General features: G+C 48.8%; 1 protein-coding gene across 8 annotated transcripts in view; it reads right to left on the reverse strand.

The window, feature by feature from the left end:
• Window positions 1-1,958: 1,958 nt before the first annotated feature.
• SPEN (spen family transcriptional repressor) overlaps window positions 1,959-23,826 on the reverse strand; it is a 65,086-nt gene continuing 43,218 nt past the window's right edge. For 5 of the 8 annotated variants that reach the window (XM_041419412.1, XM_041419410.1, XM_041419417.1 and 2 more), the window contains 11 exons: window positions 23,414-23,614; window positions 22,505-22,656; window positions 19,878-20,003; window positions 19,206-19,319; window positions 17,948-18,061; window positions 16,302-16,402; window positions 5,697-13,626; window positions 4,848-5,243; window positions 3,966-4,160; window positions 3,002-3,160; window positions 1,959-2,188 (listed from right to left, as the gene is read on the reverse strand). In XM_041419412.1, coding sequence (XP_041275346.1) covers window positions 2,057-2,188; window positions 3,002-3,160; window positions 3,966-4,160; window positions 4,848-5,243; window positions 5,697-13,626; window positions 16,302-16,402; window positions 17,948-18,061; window positions 19,206-19,319; window positions 19,878-20,003; window positions 22,505-22,656; window positions 23,414-23,614 — 9,620 coding nt within the window. In that variant the 3' untranslated portion in view covers window positions 1,959-2,056. The remainder of the gene's footprint in view (window positions 2,189-3,001; window positions 3,161-3,965; window positions 4,161-4,847; window positions 5,244-5,696; window positions 13,627-16,301; window positions 16,403-17,947; window positions 18,062-19,205; window positions 19,320-19,877; window positions 20,004-22,504; window positions 22,657-23,413; window positions 23,615-23,826) is intronic. The other 3 variants (XM_041419411.1, XM_041419414.1, XM_041419413.1) reach the window with 3 other exon arrangements.

Here is a 23,826-nt window from a genome sequence, read left to right on the forward strand (position 1 = left end):
CCTCTAGCCCCCCCCAGTCCTTGCACAACACCCCAGAAATGCCCTTCTTACCTCAAAGGCACCACTCCGAAGCCAGCAGGGTTGGACCCTTTCCCCCTGCCCCAGCAATCTCCGTGTCCATCTGTCCAAGCCCCATCCGTGTCTGGGGTCTGTCCATCGGTCCTGCCTCTCTCCCCCCTCCCTGGGGGAACAGGGGGAATCCAAAGTCCCACCCTGACCCCCCCCAGTGGGACTTGGGGGTCGCTATGGGGTGTCCTTGGCCAGGCTCCCCACACCCAGCTCCATCCTGGGGCACCAGCAGCCCCTTTTTTCGCTGGTTTTATCCCAAAACTGGCTCTGTTCCACCCCCCATCCTCAGCCTGGGGGTGCAGGGGGAGGGCCTCCCTTGGTTTTGGAAGCCACTCCCCAAATTCTGTCCTAAACCTCCTTTTTTACCACACCTGCTTGATTTTAACCCATTTACCCCAGCCTTGATTGGGCTTCCCACTTGCACCTGGCAGGGATTTGGGTGGAAAAGCAGTGAAAAACATCAAGTCTGGCTCTAACATTTCCAAGCATGATGACTGTCAGCAATCCAGGGATAATTTTCGGCGAGGAGTTGGTGTGCGGGGAGAGTAAAAGTGGGGCAAACCCTGCGATTTCAGTTTCCACAAGTATTTGAGACAGGAAGGAAAATCCAGAGGAACTGGCTTTAGTGTGATGCAATGTCCTTTTTTCCTGGCTGTTTCTGAGGGAGAGGGGGTGACCCCTCCCTGGCAGCCCCAAAGCTCCTTCCCCTTCCCCCTCCCCACGCCGAGGGACGAGGTCGGGGCGCTGACGTGTTTTGTATTTTTTAATAAAGTTCGTAATCCAATGGACACACAAAACAAAACTGCGCTGAGAAAAAAAAATAAACCAAAAATAAACAAAACAAAAACAAAAAAAAAAAAAACCAAGTTCCATAAATTAATTAAGTGTTAGGGGAGGCGAGGGGGGCCGGGGCAGAGTCTTTGTACAAGTGTATAACACTTCCACAGCTGATGAGACGAGGGGATGTTTAAATGAAGCGCACTTACAAATGAGTGACAATACAAAGTCTGAGTATGAAAATAAGATTTTTTTTCTCTGAAAACACATTTTTGGCACAGATTAAAAAAAAATGTATGTTGTGGGGATTTGATTTTTTTTTTTAAAGTCAGTATTATATATATTTATATATATTATATATATATTTATATATACACACACCCACTGAGTTCTGCATATCCCACCAGGAAGGAAAAAAGCTCTCCCTTTTGTTTTGTTGTTTGTTTTGTATTCTCTTGTTTTTCAGTGTAAACTGTACATCCCAGATGAAGAGAAGACGGCTGCAGCAGGGGCAGGTGGAGGAAGAGGAAGGTTCACATCCGGAACAAATAACCCCCCCCAAAAAAATAAACAACCCCAAAAGAAGGAAAAAAAAACCAACAAAAAACCCAACGAAACAACCAATAAAATAAAAAATGACTGTGAAATGCTCCTTGACCCACAAATCTCAGCAGAGTCCCTGCGGAACGTCCACGGCGCGGTCAATGTGTGTCAAGACATCCAGAACGTCACAGCGTCTCCAACTGTGCAAAGTCCGAGTCACTAATTTAGTGCAAAGGCAGTTCAGGTTTTTATTTTTTTCCTTTTTTTTTTGTTAAAAAAAATAAGCCATCCTTTTCTCTTTTTTTTTTTTCTTTTTTTTTTTCTTTTTTGTGTTTTTCCCCAAAAAGGAGGCACAGGAACCCAAGCCCAGTCCACCTGCTGAGTGCATCAGTTGTCCATAAGCTAAAGCAACATGTAAACATCCAAGGTTTGATCGAGGCCGGTCAGGCAGGAGGCTGGTTTCTGGCAGCATATTTCTTGTTTCATATCCTTCTCTCCTTCTTTTGAATTAGTTTTATTTTAAAATTAATTTTTTGTGTGGTTTTTTTTGTGGGCTTTTTTTTTTGTTGTTGTTGTTGTTGTTGTAGTTGTTTTTTGCTGCAGGGCCTTGGAAAAATTAAAAAAAATTAAAATTAAAATAATAAAAAGTCAGTAACTGGTAAACAGCTCATACCGACGCGATGACAATCATCAGGTGAGGAGAGATGTTGGAGATGCTGGCGAGGAGGTCTGGGGCCAGGCGGGACAGGTGGCTTTCCGAGAACTCGCAGGGTGGGAAGATCTGCAGAACGTAGGCAGGCTGCAGGGAGGGAAACACCACGGGTGAGAGGCAACCCACACCCACAGAGGTTTCAAAATGGCACATTTCAGTGATGTTCTGAGTGCTTAAAGGATCCTAAATCTTGTGTAAGAAAGAAGCCAAGGGTTTTGTTTCCCAGGTGGGGAGTTAAAAATGGCACATTTCAGTGATCTGGGTTCTTAAAGGATCCTAAATCTTGTGTAAGAAAGAAGCCAAGGGTTTTGTTTCCCAGGTGGGGAGTTTTCCACACCACGGGTTGATTTTGCTGGGACAGGCAGAAAAATTCCCATTAATTATCATTTCAGTGGTTGCTCCAAGTGCTGGACTCATTCTGGGCTCCTTACACCCAGAATTAAATTGCAGGTTAAATTGCAATCAGTGTAGCAACACACCTGGAATAAATCCTCCACAGGACCAAATGCATTCTACAAGACAACACCATCTGTCTTGGAAAAATCAGGATATGGGGAATAAACCAAGACTCTACTTCAGAGATAAAGAGCTGGGAAATGCATTTGAGAAATGCCTTTCAGCCAAAGATGATGAACTGGGAACACACCAGACACACATTCGGGTTTTTTTTTGGCTTTGAGGTTGCTTTGATCGATTCCATCACTGATTATATTGATCCCATCAAAAATTTATGGATTCCATCCATAATTTATGGATCCCATCCATGTCTTTGACGGGTGATGGAAATGTGGGGGCTGTTTGACCAATAACCCCGGGCAGATCCAGCAGAAGCCCGAGCTGCCTGTGCAATTACAGCCTGCTCTGGTGTCCCTGTGGCACTGCAGGGCTCTGTGCCCATACCTGGTTGGAGCCGGGGTTGGGGACGTTGATGATGCCTGCAGCCTGCTTGGCCTGCAGGTAGCTGATGAAGGCGGCCTTGAGCGACTCCGTCTGACTGACCACGTCCTCCTGGTCCCGGCCGCAGGGCAGGGCCAGCAGCAGGCAGTAATCGCTCTCCACCTGCAAGGGAAGGACAGGCTCAGGGAAATGCTGGAGGAGGGGGTGTTCTCCAGCCATCCATCCACTATCCATGGGGGAAACCCCTCACTTTAAACCATCACCATGATGTTACAATTTGTATCCCAGAGAAGCTGTGGCTGCCCCATCCCGAGAAATGTCCAAGGCCAGAGCCAGGCTGGACAAGGCCTGCGGTAACCTGGGCTAGTGGAAGGTGTCCCTGCCCATGGCAGGGGGTGGGATGGGCTTTAAGGCCCCTCCAACCCAAACCAGTCTGGGATTCTGTGATTCCAATACTTGCTGAGAGCTCAGCCATGGTGGAAAAGACTAAAAATGGATTTTCATGGCCACCTGAACTCCCCACTCTACTCAGACACACTGAAGCCAGCAGGAGTTTGTCCCTGGGCTCAGGGTGACTTAAAGGTTTCCCAGCTCTCACTGCCTTTTCCATAAGTGCAGTGGAAGAGCTATTGCTCATCATCTGAAATCCGTGTTACACTCCATGGGCTGAAGGAATCAGTGTGAACACGAGGATCCCAAAATACAATCATAGGGATCTCCTGGATTGGAAGGAATTTACAGGGATCACCAAGTCCAACTCCAGGCCATGCACAGGATCCCAAGAATCCCTCCCTGCGCATCCTTGAGAGCAGTGTCCAAACGCTCCTTGGGCTCTGGCAGCCTTGGGGCCGTGCCCATTCCCTGAGGAGCCCCCGTGACAGAAGCCTGGTTTTGGGGAACCCTGGTGATTTCCAGCCCCGCAGCTCTGAGCTCCCCAACATGCCCCCTGCCCCAGCCGGGCCCTCACCATCATCCTGCGCGCGACGCCCTCGAGCTGGGAGGCCTCGAGCCGCATGCGCTGCGCGATGCGCAGGGGGGGCCCTCCCTCGGGCGCCGGCAGCGACCGGTGCGCCAGGACGTTGTTCCCCGACACGAAGTGCAGCTGCACGGCCGCCGTGTCGTTCTTGAGAGCCAGCAGACCCTGCCAGACAATGGGGTATTTCTGGGAAGAGAGGGAGAGAGTATTACACGCAAAGCAAGGAGAGTGGGATCTGAAACGCTGAGCTGCTCTGCCACCGATGCTTCCATCAGAGCTTTAAAGGCTCAGCAGAGATGTAGCACCAGATCAAGCCTCTACAGGCCAGGCTTGGGCTACATCCTGCGAAATCAGGAATTCAGTCCTTTTCCTTCCAGCTGGCCAGCCAGCCTGCCTGGGTGGATCTTGTCATCCCAATCCCTCCGACGCCCACCCAGCACAAGGCTCTTCCTGAATGCTGTGCTCCCTTTTACAAATGGACAAATTGAGAAATAACAGAAGAACTGCTTGAGGTTATATGGGAGACATTTGGTGCTGAACACAAACTCTAAATTCCTTTTGGTACATGTTCCTCACTGCCTCCCTCCTCTTCCTCATTTTCTACACTTGAGAGAGTGGTTTTTCCTTTTTATTTAAATGAAATACACCAACTCTCTCCCCTGCCTATGATGAAACACTTTCCAGGAAAACGCTGACTTGTAAACTGACTTGGAACAGTAAACACGGCTAAAATCCATTAGGGACAAAACAGCCCAAAACCCAAACAATGCCTTTTCTGCATCTGAAGTTTTTGATGCAAGAAAGGTCAGATTTGGTGCTATGGCTGAGACAGAACTAGGTGATTTCCCCCCGGATCAGGAGCATGACACTCACTGTCAACAGCTGGACCATGTCCACAGGTCTCTGGGACACAGGGTGAGGGGATGGCTCCTGCTTGAGCGTGGACTGGGGCTCCGGGCGGCTGAGGGGCGGCCCCGAGGTCGTGGGGATAAACATGGATTGCTTGGGAACTGCCTGCGGCTGGTGCGGCGATGGAAGCTCCTGCTTCATGGAGATGGCGACGGGCGAGGGGTAGGAGGTCTGGCTCGTGTCCCCTTGTGCCCTCTGGAGGTGGACGTGGGGGTCCATCTGTGCTGTGTGCCTGTTCACAGAGGCGTGGTGGCTCTGCTCCGGCCCTGCTGCCGACGGACCCTTGGGATCCTGCGGGATCTGAGGGGTCTTGCTGCGGACTGGCTGGCTGGGGTGCGAGTGCTCGCCCTCCGGCAGACCCTGGGAAGCAGGCAGGGGGAAAAAGGAAAGATGTTTAGGCCGAGGGTGTATTCAACCCCATTATAAGGCTGCCAGGACACCATGAGATTCCTGATGGAGACATTCGTGTCACAGCAGCAGCCCTGCTGCGGCAGCACCTGGGACAGTCTTCCACTTCCAAGCCCACCTGAGCTGAAACCCCATTACCTGAATCCTGCCCCAAGCCCACCTTAGCCACACCATCCATCCAAGGATGCCTGACCCATGCACACCTTGGTACTGACAATTCTCCCCATGACACCATATCCAGAATTCTGCAGGCACCTTCCCCCCTCCTGGGTGGAGCTCCAGAGAGATTCAGGAAATGAATGGGTTGTTCTGGCTTCCTTTGATGCTAAGCAGCATTTGAACCCCATTTCCCATAAGAAACAGCTCCAGATTCTAGGGAGACAGCTAAAAGGTTTTCCTTCTCACCTGGGACGGGGTCATGCTCCGGGAGGGCAGCCCGATGGGCGAGGCGCCCGGGAACTGCGGATGCCCAAGCTGCGCCGTGTGGTAATTCCTCATGTCTCCGTACACGGAGCGGTAATCGTGGAAGGAGCTCCCGGCAGGATGCATGATCTGCACCCCGTGTGGGACCACCACAGGCTGCGTCAGGGGCAGCCCGGGCAGCTGGCTGCCCGAGGGCACGCTGAGCAGCCGCGGCTCGCTGTGGGGAGAGTGGGCCATCTTGCCTTCCGAGGATTTGGGAGTCTCTTTCCCGGGCTGCGGGGTCTTACTGACCGGGGGAGTTTTGACGGCCCCTTCGGGCGTGCGGGATTGTCGCGTTTCCGAGTGGTGCTCGCCCACGGCGGCCATGTGCGGGTGCATGATCATCCTGACGTCCCGCGGGACGTTGTACTGCTCCAGCCGCAGGCTGCTGGGGTGCATGCGGTAGTCGGGCTGCATCACCAGCACGTCGGACTGCACCGGGGCTGGCCCGCGGCACACCGCCGTGTGGTGGAAGTGCAGCTCCTCCTCGGGGGGATGCTGGGAGGACAGCGGGGGCATGACGATGTCTCGGATGGGCGCTGGCTGGGGTGTGCTGGATCGCTGGGGTTTCATCTCCATCTGGGGTTGCAGAGCAGCTCGGGGAGAGTGGAGCGCTTCCGGGCGGATGCCGTAGGGAATGCCGGAGAGAGGAGGGGTGTTCATCCTCACCTCACCTTGGGACAGATGGCCCAGGGACACAGTCTGTGTTACGCTGTGGGGGGGCATGATAACAGATTGCTCGGGATGCATGCTGGATATGTACTGAGGAACGGGAATTCCCGGCGCCAGCATGACTGGGGTGCTGCTGGACAAAGCCGGAGACGAGGTACTGCCGGGATGACAGGCCCGGGGGAACGGCGACGGCGAGTGCCCGCTGGTACGCGGCGAGTGCGGCTCCTGCTTGGTGACCCCCAGGTGGGAGATGGCCCGGTCGGTCGGGGTGCTGGGGCCCGAGCTGACGTGATTCGCTTCCGAGTGCATCTTCCCAGAGAGGGAAGGGTGGTGAGGACTAACCCCAGGACTCAGGTTGGAGGGTTGCAGAGTCTTTGTCTCCACTTTCAGAGCAGCTGGGTCAGACAGTTTTTTGTTCACGACCATCTGGTTATGGACCAGCACAGGTGGAGTGTTTACGGTCTGCGTCAGGACCTTGCCGGGCTGCGATGCTGGGGTCTGGACAGCGAGATGGGACGAGTCGGGCTTGTCCAGCGCAGCGCGCTCCTGTTTGACGGAGGAGATGACGGGCGAGGTGTTGTAGGGCTGTGTTCCAAGTACCAACGAAGAATGGGTGGAAACAGTCCCATAGCCCGTCGAAGTCTGGGAGCCTTTCGGTGCCGGCTGGGATGGCGTGATAGGCTCCTGTTTAATCTGAGACTTGGATACAGACTGCTGGAACTCGATGTCCACAGCGCTGGCTGGGGGAATCTGGCTGATCTTGGCACTGATTCGCTGAGGACCTTCTGTCTTCTGCCCTGAGTAACTCAGGAGCACCACACCTTCCGAGGTGTTCACCCGCAGCCCTGGACTGGACCCAGTCTCCACAGGCCTCTCCTCAATAATAGACATTGATCCTGGATGAAACCTGCTATTATCATTCGTGCTTGGCCTCTGCTTAAATTTCGGCGAGGGAGCATTGACGAGGCAGGTCTGGGCTTGGGGAGCTTGTTTCACCAAGGTGATCCTCGGAGCCTCCTCCAGATCCACGCTGTGGGGCATCCTGCTGATGACAGAAGTGGCTTTGGGAGCAATCACGGTGTTGACCTTTTCCTTCTCGCTGAACACTGGCGCTTCAGCCACTGGTGGGTCCAGGGCGTTGGTGACAGGAACAGCTGGCTTCTCCTCGGAAACCGGCTTGATGGCCTCCACGGCAGGGTGGAGAGGTGTCTCCTCCAGGCATGGCGCACTCACCGGCTCCGTGTGTGTCGTCGTCACGTGCGTGGAGGTTATGCTCGTCGCTGAGACGTATTTGGGCTCCATGAGGATCTTCCTCAAAGTGCTGGAGTTTGTGTCAATATCTGACGCCTTTGTGTCCGGTGGGAGTGCGGGTGGGGGTGTGGAACGGGCACGGGGCTCCTCGTGCCTCACCATCCACTCTGGCACCTTGGCAGCACCGGAGTGAAGGGGGACGATGGTGGTGGGCACCGGGGTGGGCAGCTTGGCCGCCGCTGCAGGGACAGCAGGAAGGGCTGCGTTTGGGGCACTCGGTGGTGTGATGGCAGCGTTCTCCAGGGGCGACCGGATCTTGAATCCACTCTGACTCCCCTCGTCAAGGGGAACAGGCGGGGGGCCCAGGTCCAGAGGAGCCGGAGCAGGCACCTTTGGAGAAGTGCTGGTCTCAGGGACAGCCTCATGTGCAGCCATGACGTCAGCAGCCACAGCCTTGGTGACATCAGAAGCACTTGGCTCCATGGATGCTGTGGGTTTGATTTGCTTTTCCTCCTTTGAGGGTTCTTCAGCTTTTGCCTTTACTTCATTGGCAGGGGGTGATTTGCTCTGCACCCTCTCTGGCTCAAAAGTGTTGACTTCGGTGGCGTCGCCCTTCCTACTTGTGCTCTTCTTGCGTCTCTGCCGCGTGGTTTTCTGACGGCCCTTTTCCTTCCGAGCAACTTCAGCCTCCTGCAAGGTCTCGGCCTCCTGTGCAGAGTTGGAAGATTCACTGAAGCTGATTTCAGACTCCTTGCTCTCAGTCTCCAAGGCTGACGGGACAGAGCCGGGCACCGGCTGCACCACAGGCTCGACGGCAGCCTCAGTTTCCAGGATATTGTTCACTGCCTGATCTGTCTCAGGCTCCATCTCCTCCCGAGGAGACTGCAACACCAAGGGCTCTGTGGGGATTTCAGCCTCAGATTCAGCAGGATATGTTGGTGGTGCAGGGAAGCTTTCGGTCTCCCCAGAAATATCATTGATGATGGAGCCGATGGCTGCTGCCAGCTCCGTTTCACTGGCCTGGTGCGCAGGTTTATCTGCCTCCTCCTCCTGACGGACTTCAGCCACATCTGTCGTTGGCTCTTTGTAGGCAGCAATTGTTGGAGGAGTTTCCGTGAGCTTTGCAATGTTCTCCACTGCCTGCTCGAGCTCTATCTGCTTTGCTAACTGGGCAGCCTCAGGCGACTGCTTGGGCTCCCGTGTCACCTCCTTTTCCATTTCTGGGAATGAATCTTCTACCTCATTCTTAGAGAAGTGGGGTGGCAGGATGTCCTCTTTTGGAGGGCTCTTCATCTTGGGTGGTGACACTGCCACCGGCTCTGCCTCCTCTTCAGTGGGCCGCAAGGCGCCCTTGACTTCATCAACGTTGAGGCGTATTTCTACATTTTTGAGACACACAGATGCTTTATCAACAACGGTTTTGGTATTTTTGTACCGTCCCCTTTTGGATTTTGTAACCTTTTCTGGCACTGGCTTCTTCTCAGTGATCTCAACTGTGGGGACTTCTAGCTGATTTTTCTCCACATCCAGTTCCTTCCGATCACGTTTCTGCTCGCTTGCTGCTGGCTCTTTCTCAGCAGCTTTTGCTTTATTGCTGTTGTCACTGATGCTCGATTCCTGACTGCTTCTTTCAGCAGCATCTTCAGATTCAGCCGTGGTATCAGCTTTTGGTTCATTCTTCCCTTTCTTCCCCTGTTGGCTGGCAGCAGCTGATGAGTGAGTGTGTGTGAGTTTCTGGGATCTAGGAGACCTCCAACCCTCTGCAGGTTTAGGAGCTTCCACAGTATCTTTAGTTTCAGCCTCCTCCACCTCTTGTTGTACCAGTTCAGTCTTTATTGGAGAGATGTCCTCCTCTGGCTTACGGCGGGTTTTGGGAGGTCTTCCCCTCCTCGGGGTTGTGGGAACGGTAGTCACTGTTTCCTGTGGTTCCTTTTCCACTCTCTTCCTGGTGGATCTAGTGACCTCCATGGAGTCCTTCACTGGAGATGGGCCTTCATTGTCCCCTGTGGTAGCATAGACTGACCTCACATTTCTGCGCCTGGTCCGGCCTATTGGCAAGCTCGGCTCCACATTTTCCGGCTCTGCAGCAGAACTTGGGGATTTAGCAGCATTCCTTGAAACCTTTTCTGCCTCCGCTTTCAATTCAGAAAGCTTCTGGGTCTCCCCGCGAGGAGAGCTTGACCTTTTCAGTTTTTCACGGTCAATTCTTTCGCTCTTCCTCGTGACGGGCTTTTCTGTGACACTAGCTGCAGCCGACTGCACGGGAGTCTTGGACCGTTTACTTTTATAGGACTTTTTATCTTTTACAACAACCGGAGTTTCCACTTCCATATCATTGTCAGAAACAGGAGGCAGGACCTCAGCAGCCGCCTCCACCTTTTGACTCACACCAGCATCGGTGTTGGCAGAGGGTGGAGGATTTTCCTCTTTAGGTTCCACAGCCTCATCTGACTTCTGGCCTAGCTTGGGTGGAGGTGGAAGCAGCTGGGCAGCCTCAGGTTCTGGATCTACGCTGATGTCTGCATCAGAAAATGAGGCTCCAGGAGTGGGAGGTTTGGTATCCAAGTATGAAGGATGCTCTATTGCCACAGCATCTTCCTCTGGCGCCAGGGCTGTAGCAAGAATTTCTTTACTTGCTTCTACAACTGGCAGAGGTTCCACTTGCTCAGGAGGTTCCATTTTGACAGGAGCAGCAAGTTCAGGAAAAGATTTTTGTTCCTCTGCTGCAGCAGCAGGTTCAGAAGGTTTCTCTTCTTTGACAGAAGCTGGTTCCACCAGGACCTTTTCATTCACTATTTTCTCGGGAGCAATGGGAGCTGGTTCCTGTGGGAGGACAGTGACTGAAGAAGGACCAACAACTGAGGAAGGTTTATGTTCTGTTTCTTTACTATCAGGAACCATTTCTGGTGTTTTCGGCCGGTTTTCTTTATCTTCCTGTTTCTCCACTTCTTTTGGTTTCTGATCTTTCTCCTTTTCTTTCTGCTGCATTCGTGTCAGCTCAACAAATCTACTGTGGAAGAGAACCACTGGCTCTTGCACCAAATCAGCTGTGCTGTTCGTCCCATCAGAGGAGGACTGTCTCCCGTACAGCCTGCCAGAGATGAAGTCCAGATCATCATCCTTCCTCTCTAAATGCTGCAGGCGTTTGGAGTCCTGTTCAAAGATTGAACTGTGCAAAAACCGAGAAGCAAACAGTTCCTGCCGCTCTTGTTCCTCCTCTTTATGATCTTCTTTCTTATCATCCAGTTTTCCACCTTCGGAATCAGTTCTGATTTTTTTCTTTTTCATATACCAGGATGGAATAGGTCTTGGAGCCGAGTCAACTTTCTCTTTGTCTTTATTGTTTCTGAAACTAGCAAATCGTGAATCCCAGTCTAGAAAGGACCAGTTTTCCTCCCTGGAGGAAGAGAGGGATTTAGCCCTTTCAAGCAAGGCCTTTGTGTCAGGTGTGATTGTCTTGTCCAATGCAAAAGAGTAGAATTTGTTTCTTTCTAAGGAACTGGACTGGAGTCTTTCCTCTCTTTCACGGAACTTCTCTTCTCTGTCCCTTAATAAAAAAGACAACCTGGAACTCTCTAACAAGGATGAGGTTTTTGGGGAATGGGGCTTGTTTTCACCATCGTCATCCGAATCTGAAGGCACCTCCCCAGGTTCCAGGTCTCGGACAGACCGTTTCCGTATACTATCTCTTTTCACAATGCTGCTTGGAAAGCTGATATCGACTCTCCCAGGCTCTTGCTTCACTTGGGTTTCCCACCTACTTGAGTCTTCCTCAGAACTCAGCACAGAGAGTTTTATTTTAGCCATTTCTGCCATCTGTTCCCTTCTGCTGGAATCATAAGGATTGAATTTCAGCGAGTCCTCCCTGACAGTCATGTTGGAGTATGAAAGACCCTTTTCTTCTATTTTAGGTGACTCTTTGGTTTCCTTCAATGGCATTAACCTTGGAGAATCAAGCGTGTCGTCATCCTCATGGAACGGGAAGTGCCTGATGCTTGGGGAACAGGACATCCTTTCGGAGTCCTCACTCACCTGACGAGAACTTCTGTAGTTCCTTTCTCTCTTAGTGCTGATTTCAAAGTCAAACTGGTCAGTCTTTTTCCTTTTACTTGGTGGAGAGTCATCGGTGACATCTTGTGGAGGCTTTCCCACCTCATGAACCAGACTCCGCTTTTCATATTCATCCACATCTTTCTTTGGACTGCCAAACTTCTCTGACTTTGCTATCTCCATTTCCAGCTGCTGTTTCAACCTGCGACTTTGCTCCATCTGTTTCCGATAGCTCTGCGTGTGGTCAATGTCGATGCTGATTTTCTCCTCTGTGTCAGCCGACTGAGGTTTCTCTTGGCCAAGTTTATGGTCTGGTGTTTCTTCAGGAAGGCTGGTGTAGTTCTTCCTTGTGTCCTCTCTCTCCGTTCCCTGCTCGTCCAGCAGCTGTACCTGTTTATGCTGGGGTTTTACTGGGTTCAGTTTTTTAGGAGGGAGTTCCTGAACTTCCACAGGTTCCTCGGGTGCCTCCATGAGCCTCGCCTGCAGATCCAGGGTGGGACGCATGCCAATCCCACCAACATTAAGAGTGTCCTGAATTTCTTTGGGACTAGTAACAGGAATAAGTCTTTCCAGTTTGAGTTTTTTAGATTCCCTTTTAAGCATCTCCTTCTTCAAGGGTTTTCTCTCCAATTCTCCTTCCCTTAACACTGGTGCTTCTCTAGACGATGCCGTCGTATCAAGCTGCTTTTTCAAAACCACGCGTGCATCCTCCTCATCTTGGCTGCTCCGTTTTGCATCCAGTTTTTGCCTGTCAGGTTTCGGATTCGCATCGGCAAAACGCCTTTTACGAGCCTCCAACTTGTCTAAATCCACTGCATTGGCCCCCTCGGAAGTTTGCTCTGTCTTCAAGTGCTTTTTAGGTTTAACTTTTCCCTCCTTGTCCACCACTTCGATGTGACTGGCAACGGCTTTCTCCTTCTGTACCTTGGTTCTGACAGGTTCTAGTTTAGATTGCTCCGACTTGGCTTGCTCAGCCTGGGATGTCTGGGTTTTCTGTTCAAGCAGTGGGGATTTCAGGGTGTCATTATCCAGCTTTGCCCTCAGTTTCTCCAGCGCAGGCTGATCGATCACCTTCCCCTCCTTTTCCTTCACACGGGTCAGCACAACACAGGGCATCAGTTCCAGGCGGTTCTTTGCTGTCCCTTCTTTGTCACCCCTTTCTTTGCTTTGTTTACTGTTGCCCTTCAGTTTTTCTGGGCTGGGCTCTCTCTCATTCTCCTGATCTGTTTCCGACGACTGAGAGCTGGGCGAATGGATTTTCGCTTTTCGTTTCTGTTTATCTGTTTTCTCCTTTTCTATTTTTTCCAGCTTTTCCTTCCTCACCAAGCGCTTCTCCTTGTCCACCCTCTCCTGCTCGAAAACACGCTCTTTCTCCACTTTCTCGTTTTTTGCGTATCGCTCCACGCGGGCTTTGTCCAGCTTGTCGTATCGCGGAGGGGACAGCGAGCTGCAGCTGCCGCTGCGATCTGAGGACCTGCTGTAAATCCTCCTCTCCGAGTCGCTCTGCAGCCGTTCCGACTGCGAAGGGGACGCTCCGGGGCTCTGCGGGCGTCGGGAATGCGTTGGGCTCTGGCTCCGTTCGATCGGTCTCCGCTCGTGGTCTCTGTCCCGATCGGATTCGAACCGTTCCCTCTCCCTCTCCCTCTCCCGTTGCCTGTAGCTGTACTCCCTGATGTCCTGCTCGTACGGATCTCCCCGATAATCCCGGTACTCGCGCGGGTCGTCGTAGTATCGTGGGTCGTAGTAGTCTCCTTGGTAGGGATCCCACTCGGCGTAGAATTCTCTGCCCCGAGCTGGGTATTCCCGCCGAGGATCTTCGGGATACGTCCCTGGGGTCCGAACGGTCTCGTAGTAAGTACGGTCAGGGGCGTATTCGTAGGATCCTCTTCTCTCGTCTCTGCTAAACATAAGAATAAACAGATTCTAGTTCTCCTTCTCAACCAAGGTACTCTGTTACCATAGTTTTTTGCTACGTAAAGGAACCATTTTCTGATCTGTTTTCCTACGTGCATCAAGGCAGCTGCACACAGAGGTTTGGCAAGGCATCTCTGTGCAGTGGACTAAATTCTTTTGTTAACTTCTCCAATACCAAATGTACTTCATGGGTAATGTCATAACAGCTCTTCCAAGCATTGTTTCACCACCCTCATTCCTTTGTCAAATTCAAACCTTGCATGAAATGAGGGAAAAACCAACACAGCACCTTTGCACCCACACAAGGCTGGCAGGGTGAAGACACCCCTTTATCCAGATCCTGAGACCTTCATTTGACTCTGAAAACATGAGTCAAATCAAAGTTCAGGCATGGAATCTCTCCATTTCTAAGCAGCAAAGTGATGATAAGATTTCTTTAAAAATCCTAAGCCCTGCAAGTGATCTTTTAATTCCCAAATTAGCTCTTTCACTGCATGTGACTTGCTGGTGTTGACTGTTTACAGTAAAACCAAGTCAACAAACATCAGGCTGTTTATAAGATAGGTGAATTCATTCAGCGAAGCAAGTCAAGCAATTAATGTTGTTATTTCAGTACCTCCACGCAGCAAAAATAAGTGATTTTTAAGACTGAACATGGCAGGGAGGTGGAATAAAGCTGGAGTTCCAATTCCTCATCATTACAGTGTGTTTTGCACACTCTGTACTAAGGTGGGGTCGGGCTCTGCTCCCAGGGAACAGGGACACCAGGAGAGGGAATGGCCAAAGGCTGGGCCAGGGGAGGCTCAGCTTGGACACCAGGAGGAATTTCCCCTTGGAGAGGGTGGTCAGGAAATGGAAGGGGCTGCCCAGGGAGGTTTGGAGTGCCCATCCCTGGAGGTGTCCAAGCAAGGCCTGGATGTGGCACCCAGTGCTCTGGGCTGGGGACAAGGAGGGGAGGGGATTGAGGTTGGACTCAATGACCTTGGAGGTCCTTCCCAACATAAATGATTCTGGGATTCCTTATAGGTTTGTTTGGCTTCACAGTCTGTATTTTATGTTAAAAGCTGGCAACTTCCACCTTTTAGGAAAAGCACAGAACTGAAAAAGGGACAAAATACAGAAGACAAAAACCTCATCCTACAAGTGAAGTGGAATGTTGGGAAAAGCAGCTGTGAAGTTAAAAATATTGACAAGGAATTTTGTTCGTTTTTTCATGTTTTTTTCCCCCTTGGGTCTTATTTAGACTGGCTCCAACTATATCCTCGAGAGAAGGTGGCTTGTGCAGATCTCAGCACCTCTGCAAGGAGGAGCTTGGAGGGGCACCAGAAGCTGCAGAATTACAGGAGTCACTGCAGACCTTGCTCCACTGCTCCATGATCCATTATCCCCATGGATCTCCTAATGACTGTGTGAGCAGAGTGACAGAGAAGGAAAAACCAGACTAACGTGTGCCCAAGCACCAGAAATCAGGGTCCTGCTCAGGATTATTCTGTGGCAAAGACAACCCAACCTGAGTCCCGTGTGCTAAAAAACACCCAAAACCACCCTTCTCTTGCCTGAATCCAGTGCAGTTTGGAGGAAATGCTTATTGCTGGCACACTTGTATTTTCATTATGCAAATTCTGGTCACCAACTTCCAAACTCTGCTCGCTTTTAAACTGAGGAAATGCTTATTGCTGGCACACCACAACATCTGGCAAGGCCTGGGGAAGCACACTTGTATTTCCATTATGCAAATTCTGGTCACCAACTTCCAAACTCTGCTCGCTTTTAAATCTGCTCATTTTGCACTGTCAGATCAATCTGTTTTGCTGCAAGAAACTGTTGGGTTTACCCAGCTCCCAGGTGCACCCAGAGTCATGCTACACTGACTCCTGGGCAGGCAGAGCCCTAACCATGAGCCAGGCTCTGGAGGGAATAAAACACAGATCTATTTTCAGTCAGTGAAAGTAAAAAAGCCCAAAATGTGGAGTGTTTTTGTGCTAGGTCTTCAGGGATAAATAAGTGGCTGTGCAGCATGCAGTGCCAGCTGCTGCCAAGGGGCAGCCAAACAGGACACAGATTTATTCAAAATAAAAATGCATCCTTATTCAAAATGTATTATTTTATCAAGTTACAAAAAAAAACTGTTGGAAAGAAGGTGAAGGATCAGATTTTACTCTCTGCTCAAGGGCTGAGCAGCAGTTTATCAGACTTTATGTACACCCACCAACACACACATTTCTCTGTTACAGATAAGCTGCTCTTTGCATTCCTAAGACGTGATGAATGACTCCCAACTGCGTCCTGGTGACCCACCAGAGAAACAGGATACTTCAATATGGATCACACAGACAACTGAAACCTCCACCTCAGCAAGAATTCCACTAACTGGCTACGCCTCGGATGTGTGAGAGCCTGCCTGCTCTAATCTGCACAGCTTAAGTTTGATTACCTACATTTAATTTTAAAAATAGTGAAGAGGTTAAAAAAAATTAAAATGCAGAGGTGTTTTTAATAAAACTTAAAAAAAAATAAAGATAAAGTTGAGAGGAAAAAACTTGTTTAAGAATTATGGCCTGAAGAAAGTTTGACTGTATGATGTGGAGGACAATGGTTGTAAAAGGATTGTGTAAAGTGATGCTAGAAAACAAAAAATGGAATAAAAATATTGATACATGCCTTCTTTCTGCCAGCATTTCATAGAAGTCTCTGATGTCTTGACCCGTTTTCTCCATGGAATGATAAAATGCCAACTGACTCTCCCGATTTGCAAAGTCCACCTGAAAAAAAAAAGGGGAAATCACATTCAGTCACAGAAACATCCCACTGCCAACATTTCCCTGTCTGCTGAAGGTGGGAGCAGAACTGAAAATAGGGGTAAAATTTAATAAAAAATGTCAAACACTTCCCAACTGTGGCCCTGCACATCCCCAGGAATAAAGACGTTTCTCAGTGGAGCTGTGTAAATATCTCCTTACTATGTTGTTGTAAGCTGCCATCCCAGAGGCTTCTGCTGGGCAAAGCAGCAGGAAAAATACACATTATTATCGTGCTATTGATGTTTTTAATGCCAGGACAGTTCCAAAGTCCCTTTTATCTCAGGGCAGTGCTACACAAGGTCAGGATTATGAATCCATTCTGGACTCCATGGTGTTTGCCTGGGGTTATAGAGCAGGGAAAGAACCAAGGCTCCTGAACTGCAGCTCCCTGTCCCAGCTGCTCCAAGAATTGGTGTTTTCTAGTACTTAGAACCCAATGTCACAGTGAAAAAAATTAAGGATTAGAACATGTTTCATGACGTGTATGCCACATAATGGAATATTTTTAACATTCTAGTTCCTGTTATTTTTTGGATCAGCCCAGTCCTGTGTGTAACCACAGCAATGGAGCACGGGCCCACATCAGGGGTGTTGCTTATTCCAAAGTCATTAAGCAACAAGATCCACACAAACTGTGAAACTTTTAAGGGACCACATGCTTTTCTGCATTGGAAGGTGACTGATATCCAACACCATGCTCAGAAACTGCAGAATACCCAACTCCAGCCCTGGGTGAGGTGGGAAGCTGCTGAGACCATGCCTGACATCACTGCCCACTCTTTAGGAGAGGAGAAAAGAGGAGGAGGAGGAAGGTAATTCAAAGGGTCGGCTGACACCTCACGTCCCCAGTTAGTGGCACTGATGGGACAGTCAGAACAGGTATCACCACATTCACCCAAATCCAAGATATCCCTGTACACGTTAAGTGCTGCTCCAGGAAGAAAAGTACTTTCTGTGTGTTTTTTAAAGTAATGTTTTCAATTATTGTGTAAAATGTGTTGCAAGGAAGGACAAGATGATCTTTAAGGTCTTTTCCAACCCAAACCATTCCATGATTCCGTGACTGCATGTTGAGGTTAGTGTACCCCAGAGCCTGGACATCAGCATGGGGCAGCTGGATGCAGCCATGTGTTTTCCTGGAGGAACTCACACCTTCAGATTTCCCTTTTTTAACACAAAAACAGACAGAAGTGTGCCTTGGATTGGGGTAAACGAGGCAGTGACACGGACACCAACACTCAGGAGCTCAGAGAGACAAGTTCAGCGAAACAAACAGCAGAATACTGGAAAAGGCTTTATAAGTAACAGTTCAGGATTCCCTGACATCTTGATAAGCCGAGCATAAAAATATAATTTAAGCCTTTGATATGTGGGACATGTGCGTCCCGCCAAGTACTCCTTGAGCCTGGCAGTCTGCACTGCCAGCATTTAAGGGGGAAGGCCTAAACACAATTTGTTCCTCTTTTTTTGCCTGTTTTGCTTTGTTTTGGAGGTCATTCTGCACACCTTAATTTTATTCCCACCGATTTTCCTCCCCTTGGTCTCTTTTACAGCTGCTTGTGCATATTCAATCTCATTGTAGAGAACCAGGGCCATGCCTTTTAAGCGGTCAAACACCACCTGTAAAAAACAAAAAAACAAAACAAAAACCAAATAAGAGCCTCATCCACAGGACTTAATGTCAGTCCCAACAAAATCCTAAGTCATGAGGATACCAGGAAGGAAATAATTTTTAGCAAGGTGAATTTCCAGGCTTTTCTGATGAGGCATATTGAAATGAAGAGACAATAAAAGGACACGGGACTGCTTTGAATTGTGGATATTGTGGCTTGAGGTATATTATGCCTTTATTTTGTTTTTCTGTATTTTACTTTGAATATTTTTTCTTTGTTGACTGAGTTTTATATAATTTCTTTGCTGAGGGTTTTTTTTGGTGTGGGGTTTTTTTCTAAATTTCCAATGTGTTTTAGGGGGGAAAAAAGGTAAAGGAAACATTTAATCCCAAAGTGGAACCAGCTTTTGTTATTAGTCTGCAGTACCACTCACCAGCTATTAAACACCCAATTTCCAAATACTGCCTTCCTTTAGCAGCATAAATGTATTATTCAAGCAACAACAGCTACAATAAAAAACGTCAAAGCTGCAACACAAACCCACAAAAATTCTTTGGTGAGGCCAGACCCTGATCCTGCAAAGACTTACACATGTTGCTTAATTTTAAGCACATCCATGTCCAATAAAAACACACAGGACAACTCCCACACTGAAGTTTGAGCACGTGATAAATCACTTGCATGGGAGAGGCTCCCGCTGTGTGACAGGGGTGTGTTGCACCATTGTTGACTTTCTCTCTTCTTCCATGTACTTTGGCACTGTGATTGTCCTGACTGCTTTTAAAAAGTCTTTTTTTTTCTTGGTCTGATGAAAAAAAACATAGTTATGTCTAATTATGTAATTAGCAAGTATGAGTAATTACACAATTAGACTGCTGTTCTTCCAACTAATATTTAAGAAGTTTTGCTGGGGAGAGACTGTACTGCACAAGAGCAACAAATGCTTTCCAATGCTCAACATCTCGGCTCACTCAAAATACTTATTTTTGGTTGCTGTCTATGTTAACAGAGCCCTGTCAGCCAAATTCCACCCCAGAGAGAATTTCTTCTACCTGAGCTATAAAGCCCTGGACAGTGGGGTTGAAAGGACAGGATGGGAAGAAAGGAAGACAGTAACGACTTGGAAGCACATGCCAAAGCCTCCCACCTACCTTCACCACAGGCCCGTATCGGCAGAAATGTCGGGTCAGATACTGATCCGTAACGTTTGTGGAAAGCCCATCTAACCACACGCAGTTTGTAGGCATGCTCTTCCCAAAACCCAGCTGGATACAAAAGGGCAAAACTTCCATCAGTACAGTGCACAAGGGTTAAACTCACTGAACAGAGCCTGCCTGATGAAAGACTTATCTGGAGAAAGCTGCTGTTTGTATGCATTTTCTAAAATTAGCATCTGGTGCAGGTGCAAGACAAAAATCAAAGACTAATTAAAGAAAATAATTCTGCTTGTTTAAACAAAACAGTGTTTGACAACATTGGGTTCTTCTACAGTTTGAATGTTTGAGAAGTGACAGGTTGACAGCTCTGGGGCCTGACAGGCCCCGTTTGCCATGGGGAGTGGGATGGATTCCCAGCACAGCCCCACCAGACCTTCCAGGCCAGGGAACGTCAGTCTCTGAGTGCTCAGTCCCAGGACTGCGTGTGCACAGAGCCAACAAAAATGCTGATTAATCCCAATCAGGTGGTGGTTGAAACCATCACGCTCTGATATGATCTTGCATTAAAAACCATCTTACTTCCATAAACTACCTTGCTGCAAAACATCCCCAGATGCAGCAGTGGAAGACACAAGAAGGATACAGTCCAGGGGAGGATTTCTTTACCTTGAGCCGGTTATTTCCAAGATATTCCCCATCCATCTTCTTAATGGCTTTGCAGACGCTGGCGATGTCGCAGTACTGCAGGAACGCGTACTGAGGGACACCATTCACCTTCTTAATGTCAATGTCCTGGGGACAAGCACAAAATACAACAGCCCACAGTCAGCGGTCAATTCCATCTAAGAGGACTTGTTTTTTTTTCAGGGACACGTGGCACAGCAAGCTCTTTAATTAATATTTTCTTCAGAGGGAGGATTTAAACAATAGTAGACAGTTAAAACTTTGCTGTTCTGCTGCATCTCAAAACCAAATCCTTACTGAGCAGGGAAAGCTCTTTATCTCGCAGATTTAAAATCCAAGCCTGCAGAACTAAGCCTGACCTGATCAACAAACACCAGCTTTAGGCTGTTAATACTATATCAAGAAGAGACAATTCAGGATCAAAGAAATACAGATTAATTTTTGCTCACAAAGGCTCAAGAGAAAACAACCTGCTCCGATCCTCATCTCTGAGCCAAGCCAGGCTTCTTTTCCAAATAATCGTGATCCATCCTGTTCCTAGAAACACAAAGTGATGCTGGACTCATCTCTTGAACCAGTCTGACTCATGGCAAAGGCAAAAAGAGTCTCAACTTCAGTTGCTGTTGCTCTTTAAAACCAAGCCACCACGGACCCATTCACAAGTACAGCCAGAGGCTCACAAAGCCAAATAAAGGCTGATTTTAATCGATTTTAAAAAGCCCAGCAAGCCAGGAGCTGACATTTGGTTAACAAACAAGCTCAGCACTAGCACTGGAAATGTACCCAAAGCCTCTGAACAAACTCATGATACTATGATTCATTCCAAGCTGAAAATAGGAGGTGGAGGGTTTGGCTTTATTTGTTGGAATAGCAGGAGCTGCCTTTGTGAGCCACACATGGATTTAAGCACAAATGTTTCAACATCCAGGACAGGCTAATTTCATGGTTAATAAATTTAGGGACAAGGCAGCAGTTTGACACGGTCTCACCCAAGAGCTCTTTATCTGGGAAAACAGAAGTAAACAGGGAGATTTACACAACTATTAGACTCCTACAGCCCTGGCCTAATGATTTAAGTGGAATATTAATAGAAAACTACACCTCCAAGTGTCTGAAGTAGCACAACTGCAAGCACGGCAAATTATACTTGACCACTCACCCTGGGCAAGCAATTCCTTGTGACAGGCAAATAAAGTATCATTATTGTCCTCATTACCCCTCAGAAAGGTTATAAAGCTGGTCTCCTCTGCACCTGAGCTTGCAAGTTTTCCTGGAAACGGCGAGGCAGCGCTGCCTCCCAATTCTGAGCCATTAATAATGCTGACAGGAAGCACCACGGCACACAAAAGCCAATTTACACTAGCACTGATAAGCATCTTTATCAGGAGAGCTCTGCTGCTCTAACACTGGAAAAGGGTTCAAGCCACAGACATGGCATGAATTCATAAATCACTGTTGATGCCAAGGATACAGCAGAGTCTGCATACACAAGGGCTGCCAGACATCATAAAATGAGGATTTTTTATTTGTTCACATTGTACATGGAAGCAACCTCCTCTTCTTTTGGGGAGTAGCAGGGATGGGGCTCCTGGAATGTGTGACCGACTCCTCAGCTGCAATAGACATGTCAGAGCAGAGCGAAGGAGGCACAGCACATTCACAAGCACCCACAGCTGACAGGGACAACGTGAACCGTCTGAAGCCCAGACTCAACAGGAATCACAGAATGAATCTCAGAACGGTTTGGGTTGGAAGGGTCCTTACAGCTTATCCAGTTCTACCCTTGCCATGGGCAGGGACACCTTCCGCTGTCCCAGGCTGCTCCAAGCCCTGTCCAACCTGGCCTTGGACACCTCCAGAAACAATGCAGCCACAGCTTCCCTGGGTAACCTGTAAGGGCCTTCCCACCCTCCTGGGGAAGAATTCCATCCCAATATTCCATCTAACTCTGCCCTCCTTCAGCTTAAGGCTTGTCCTATCACTCCTATCACGCCCGTGTGAAAATTAATTAACTACGATAGTTGCAAAACTTTCGTTGAAAATTTCTCTTAAATATAATATTGATGTGAATTGATAGAAAGTCATGAGCAGAGAAGAGGGGGCTGCTCTACCTCGTCTGGATACTTCCCCTCAGCTGAAAACCCAAATCCCTCACTGATCCATTCCTCTGCTCCAGTCCCCTCTGCCTGGCACGGGGCTGCTTCCACATGCACTGACCAAGCCCCTTGTTCCAGGAATCAATAGGAAACTCAGATTCACACAGTTGTAGGAGTCAATGTGAGCACATCACCCGGCACATTCACATCCCAAATACCCAGTCAGCTTAGGAGCCACCAGGAGACAATTACCAGGAGAAAACAGCAGAAGAGACATTTGTTGTAAATACTCCTAAGACTGTTTTTCCTGCTAAGCTACCCCTCAACATTCGTATGCTGAACTCTGAATACAAAGAAAAGCTTTCAGGTATATTCCAGCAAGATGAGTGACTTAGATTATTACAGAAATACTGAATTATCTGTCGTTGACAGATTTAGCACCACTCACAGCATTTCACAGGTCTGTACAGAAAGGGGGGCAGTGCCATCCGACACGGGACACCATTCACGTACCACTATTCCCCCAAAGCGCTGGAAGATGTTGCGAAGGTCATGGTAGGTGGTGGTTTTCTCCAGGTTGCCAATGAACAGAGTTCTCGTTGCCTTTGGGTGAAACTCATCTATCCTTTCATCCAGAGGACGAAATTCATTCTCACTTTCGGTTTCTACAATAAAAGAGAGCAGGAAATTTGTAATGACTGGAGATTTGGTTCATGTTGGTTTATTCAGGGCTCCTTCTTGATCTGAACAAGAGTAACCACTGTCTTTGAGAAAAACACCCAGTACTGCACCCATGACTTGTTATTTATGTAGGATTAGGAATCTTTATATTCCACAGAGGAATCTGAGCATCCTCAGGTGAAAGGGAGCTGCACCTTTCAATTGCTTCTCTGGAAATTTACCAAGTATCAATGATTGAGTGCATGAATTCCAGTAAGGCTTCCCTGTGCTTGAGGAAGCGCACGTGGTAGGAGTTTGTTTTCAGGAATCAATTTTTAAAGAAGCCATTGAAGTGCAGTCTGAGAACTTCACCAAGTGCTCAGGGCTGGAGCTCTCACTGGTTGGTCACGTGGGCTGAGCTGCCACAGCCTCAAAACGCAGCACTCGTTGGCTGTTTTAATTAAAAGGAGACAAAACGAGGCTGGGAGGACTCAGTGCTGTGCACACACCACCCACTGGCAGCTGCTCCACCGAGACGTGGCAAATGAGATCGTTCCTTCCAGCAGATCCCACTGTAGGGGAGGATGGCAGCTTCCCTTCTCTCTCGCCGTTTGATCCAAGAGCATCCACTCTTCTTGCTCTAGAGTTTATTGTGGCATTTTCCCCAGTTTCTTTAAAATATGTTTCCTATTTCTATTCAGCCTCTTTACAACAGCTCCTAAACACACCCAGAGTCCCACGGGAGAAGGGCATGGAGCTTACCTGGTCCTATCCAGGCTGTGACTTCAATCTGCATGCCAAAGAAGAGCTTTCCTTTGGAGGCATTTAGTGCTTTCTCCTGGTCCTCCTGCTGCCGGAAGAACACGAGCCCATAGCGCTCCTCGGACGCGCCGTGGATCTGCACCGACGTCACCTTCCCGTACTTCTTGAATTCATGGAAAAGTCCATCTTTAAGGCTTGTATCTAAACCAACAAATAAACATTAATACTGCAGAAACATCACTTCTACCAGCTCAGCAGCACCGTAAGAGACAAGAAGAACTCTGACTGTCTTTCTGAAATGTGACTTCATCCCACTTAACACGAGCTCACACGAGTACCCTTTTTAATTTGGGATGTTAATTTTGACAGTGTCCAAAGCTTCTTGTTGATCTTTCTCTTTTAAACCCAAGAAA

This window comes from Onychostruthus taczanowskii, unplaced genomic scaffold, assembly GCF_017590055.1.
Source record: "Onychostruthus taczanowskii isolate IOZ18803 unplaced genomic scaffold, ASM1759005v1 scaffold61, whole genome shotgun sequence".
In the NCBI taxonomy this organism is placed as follows: Eukaryota; Metazoa; Chordata; class Aves; order Passeriformes; family Passeridae; genus Onychostruthus; species Onychostruthus taczanowskii.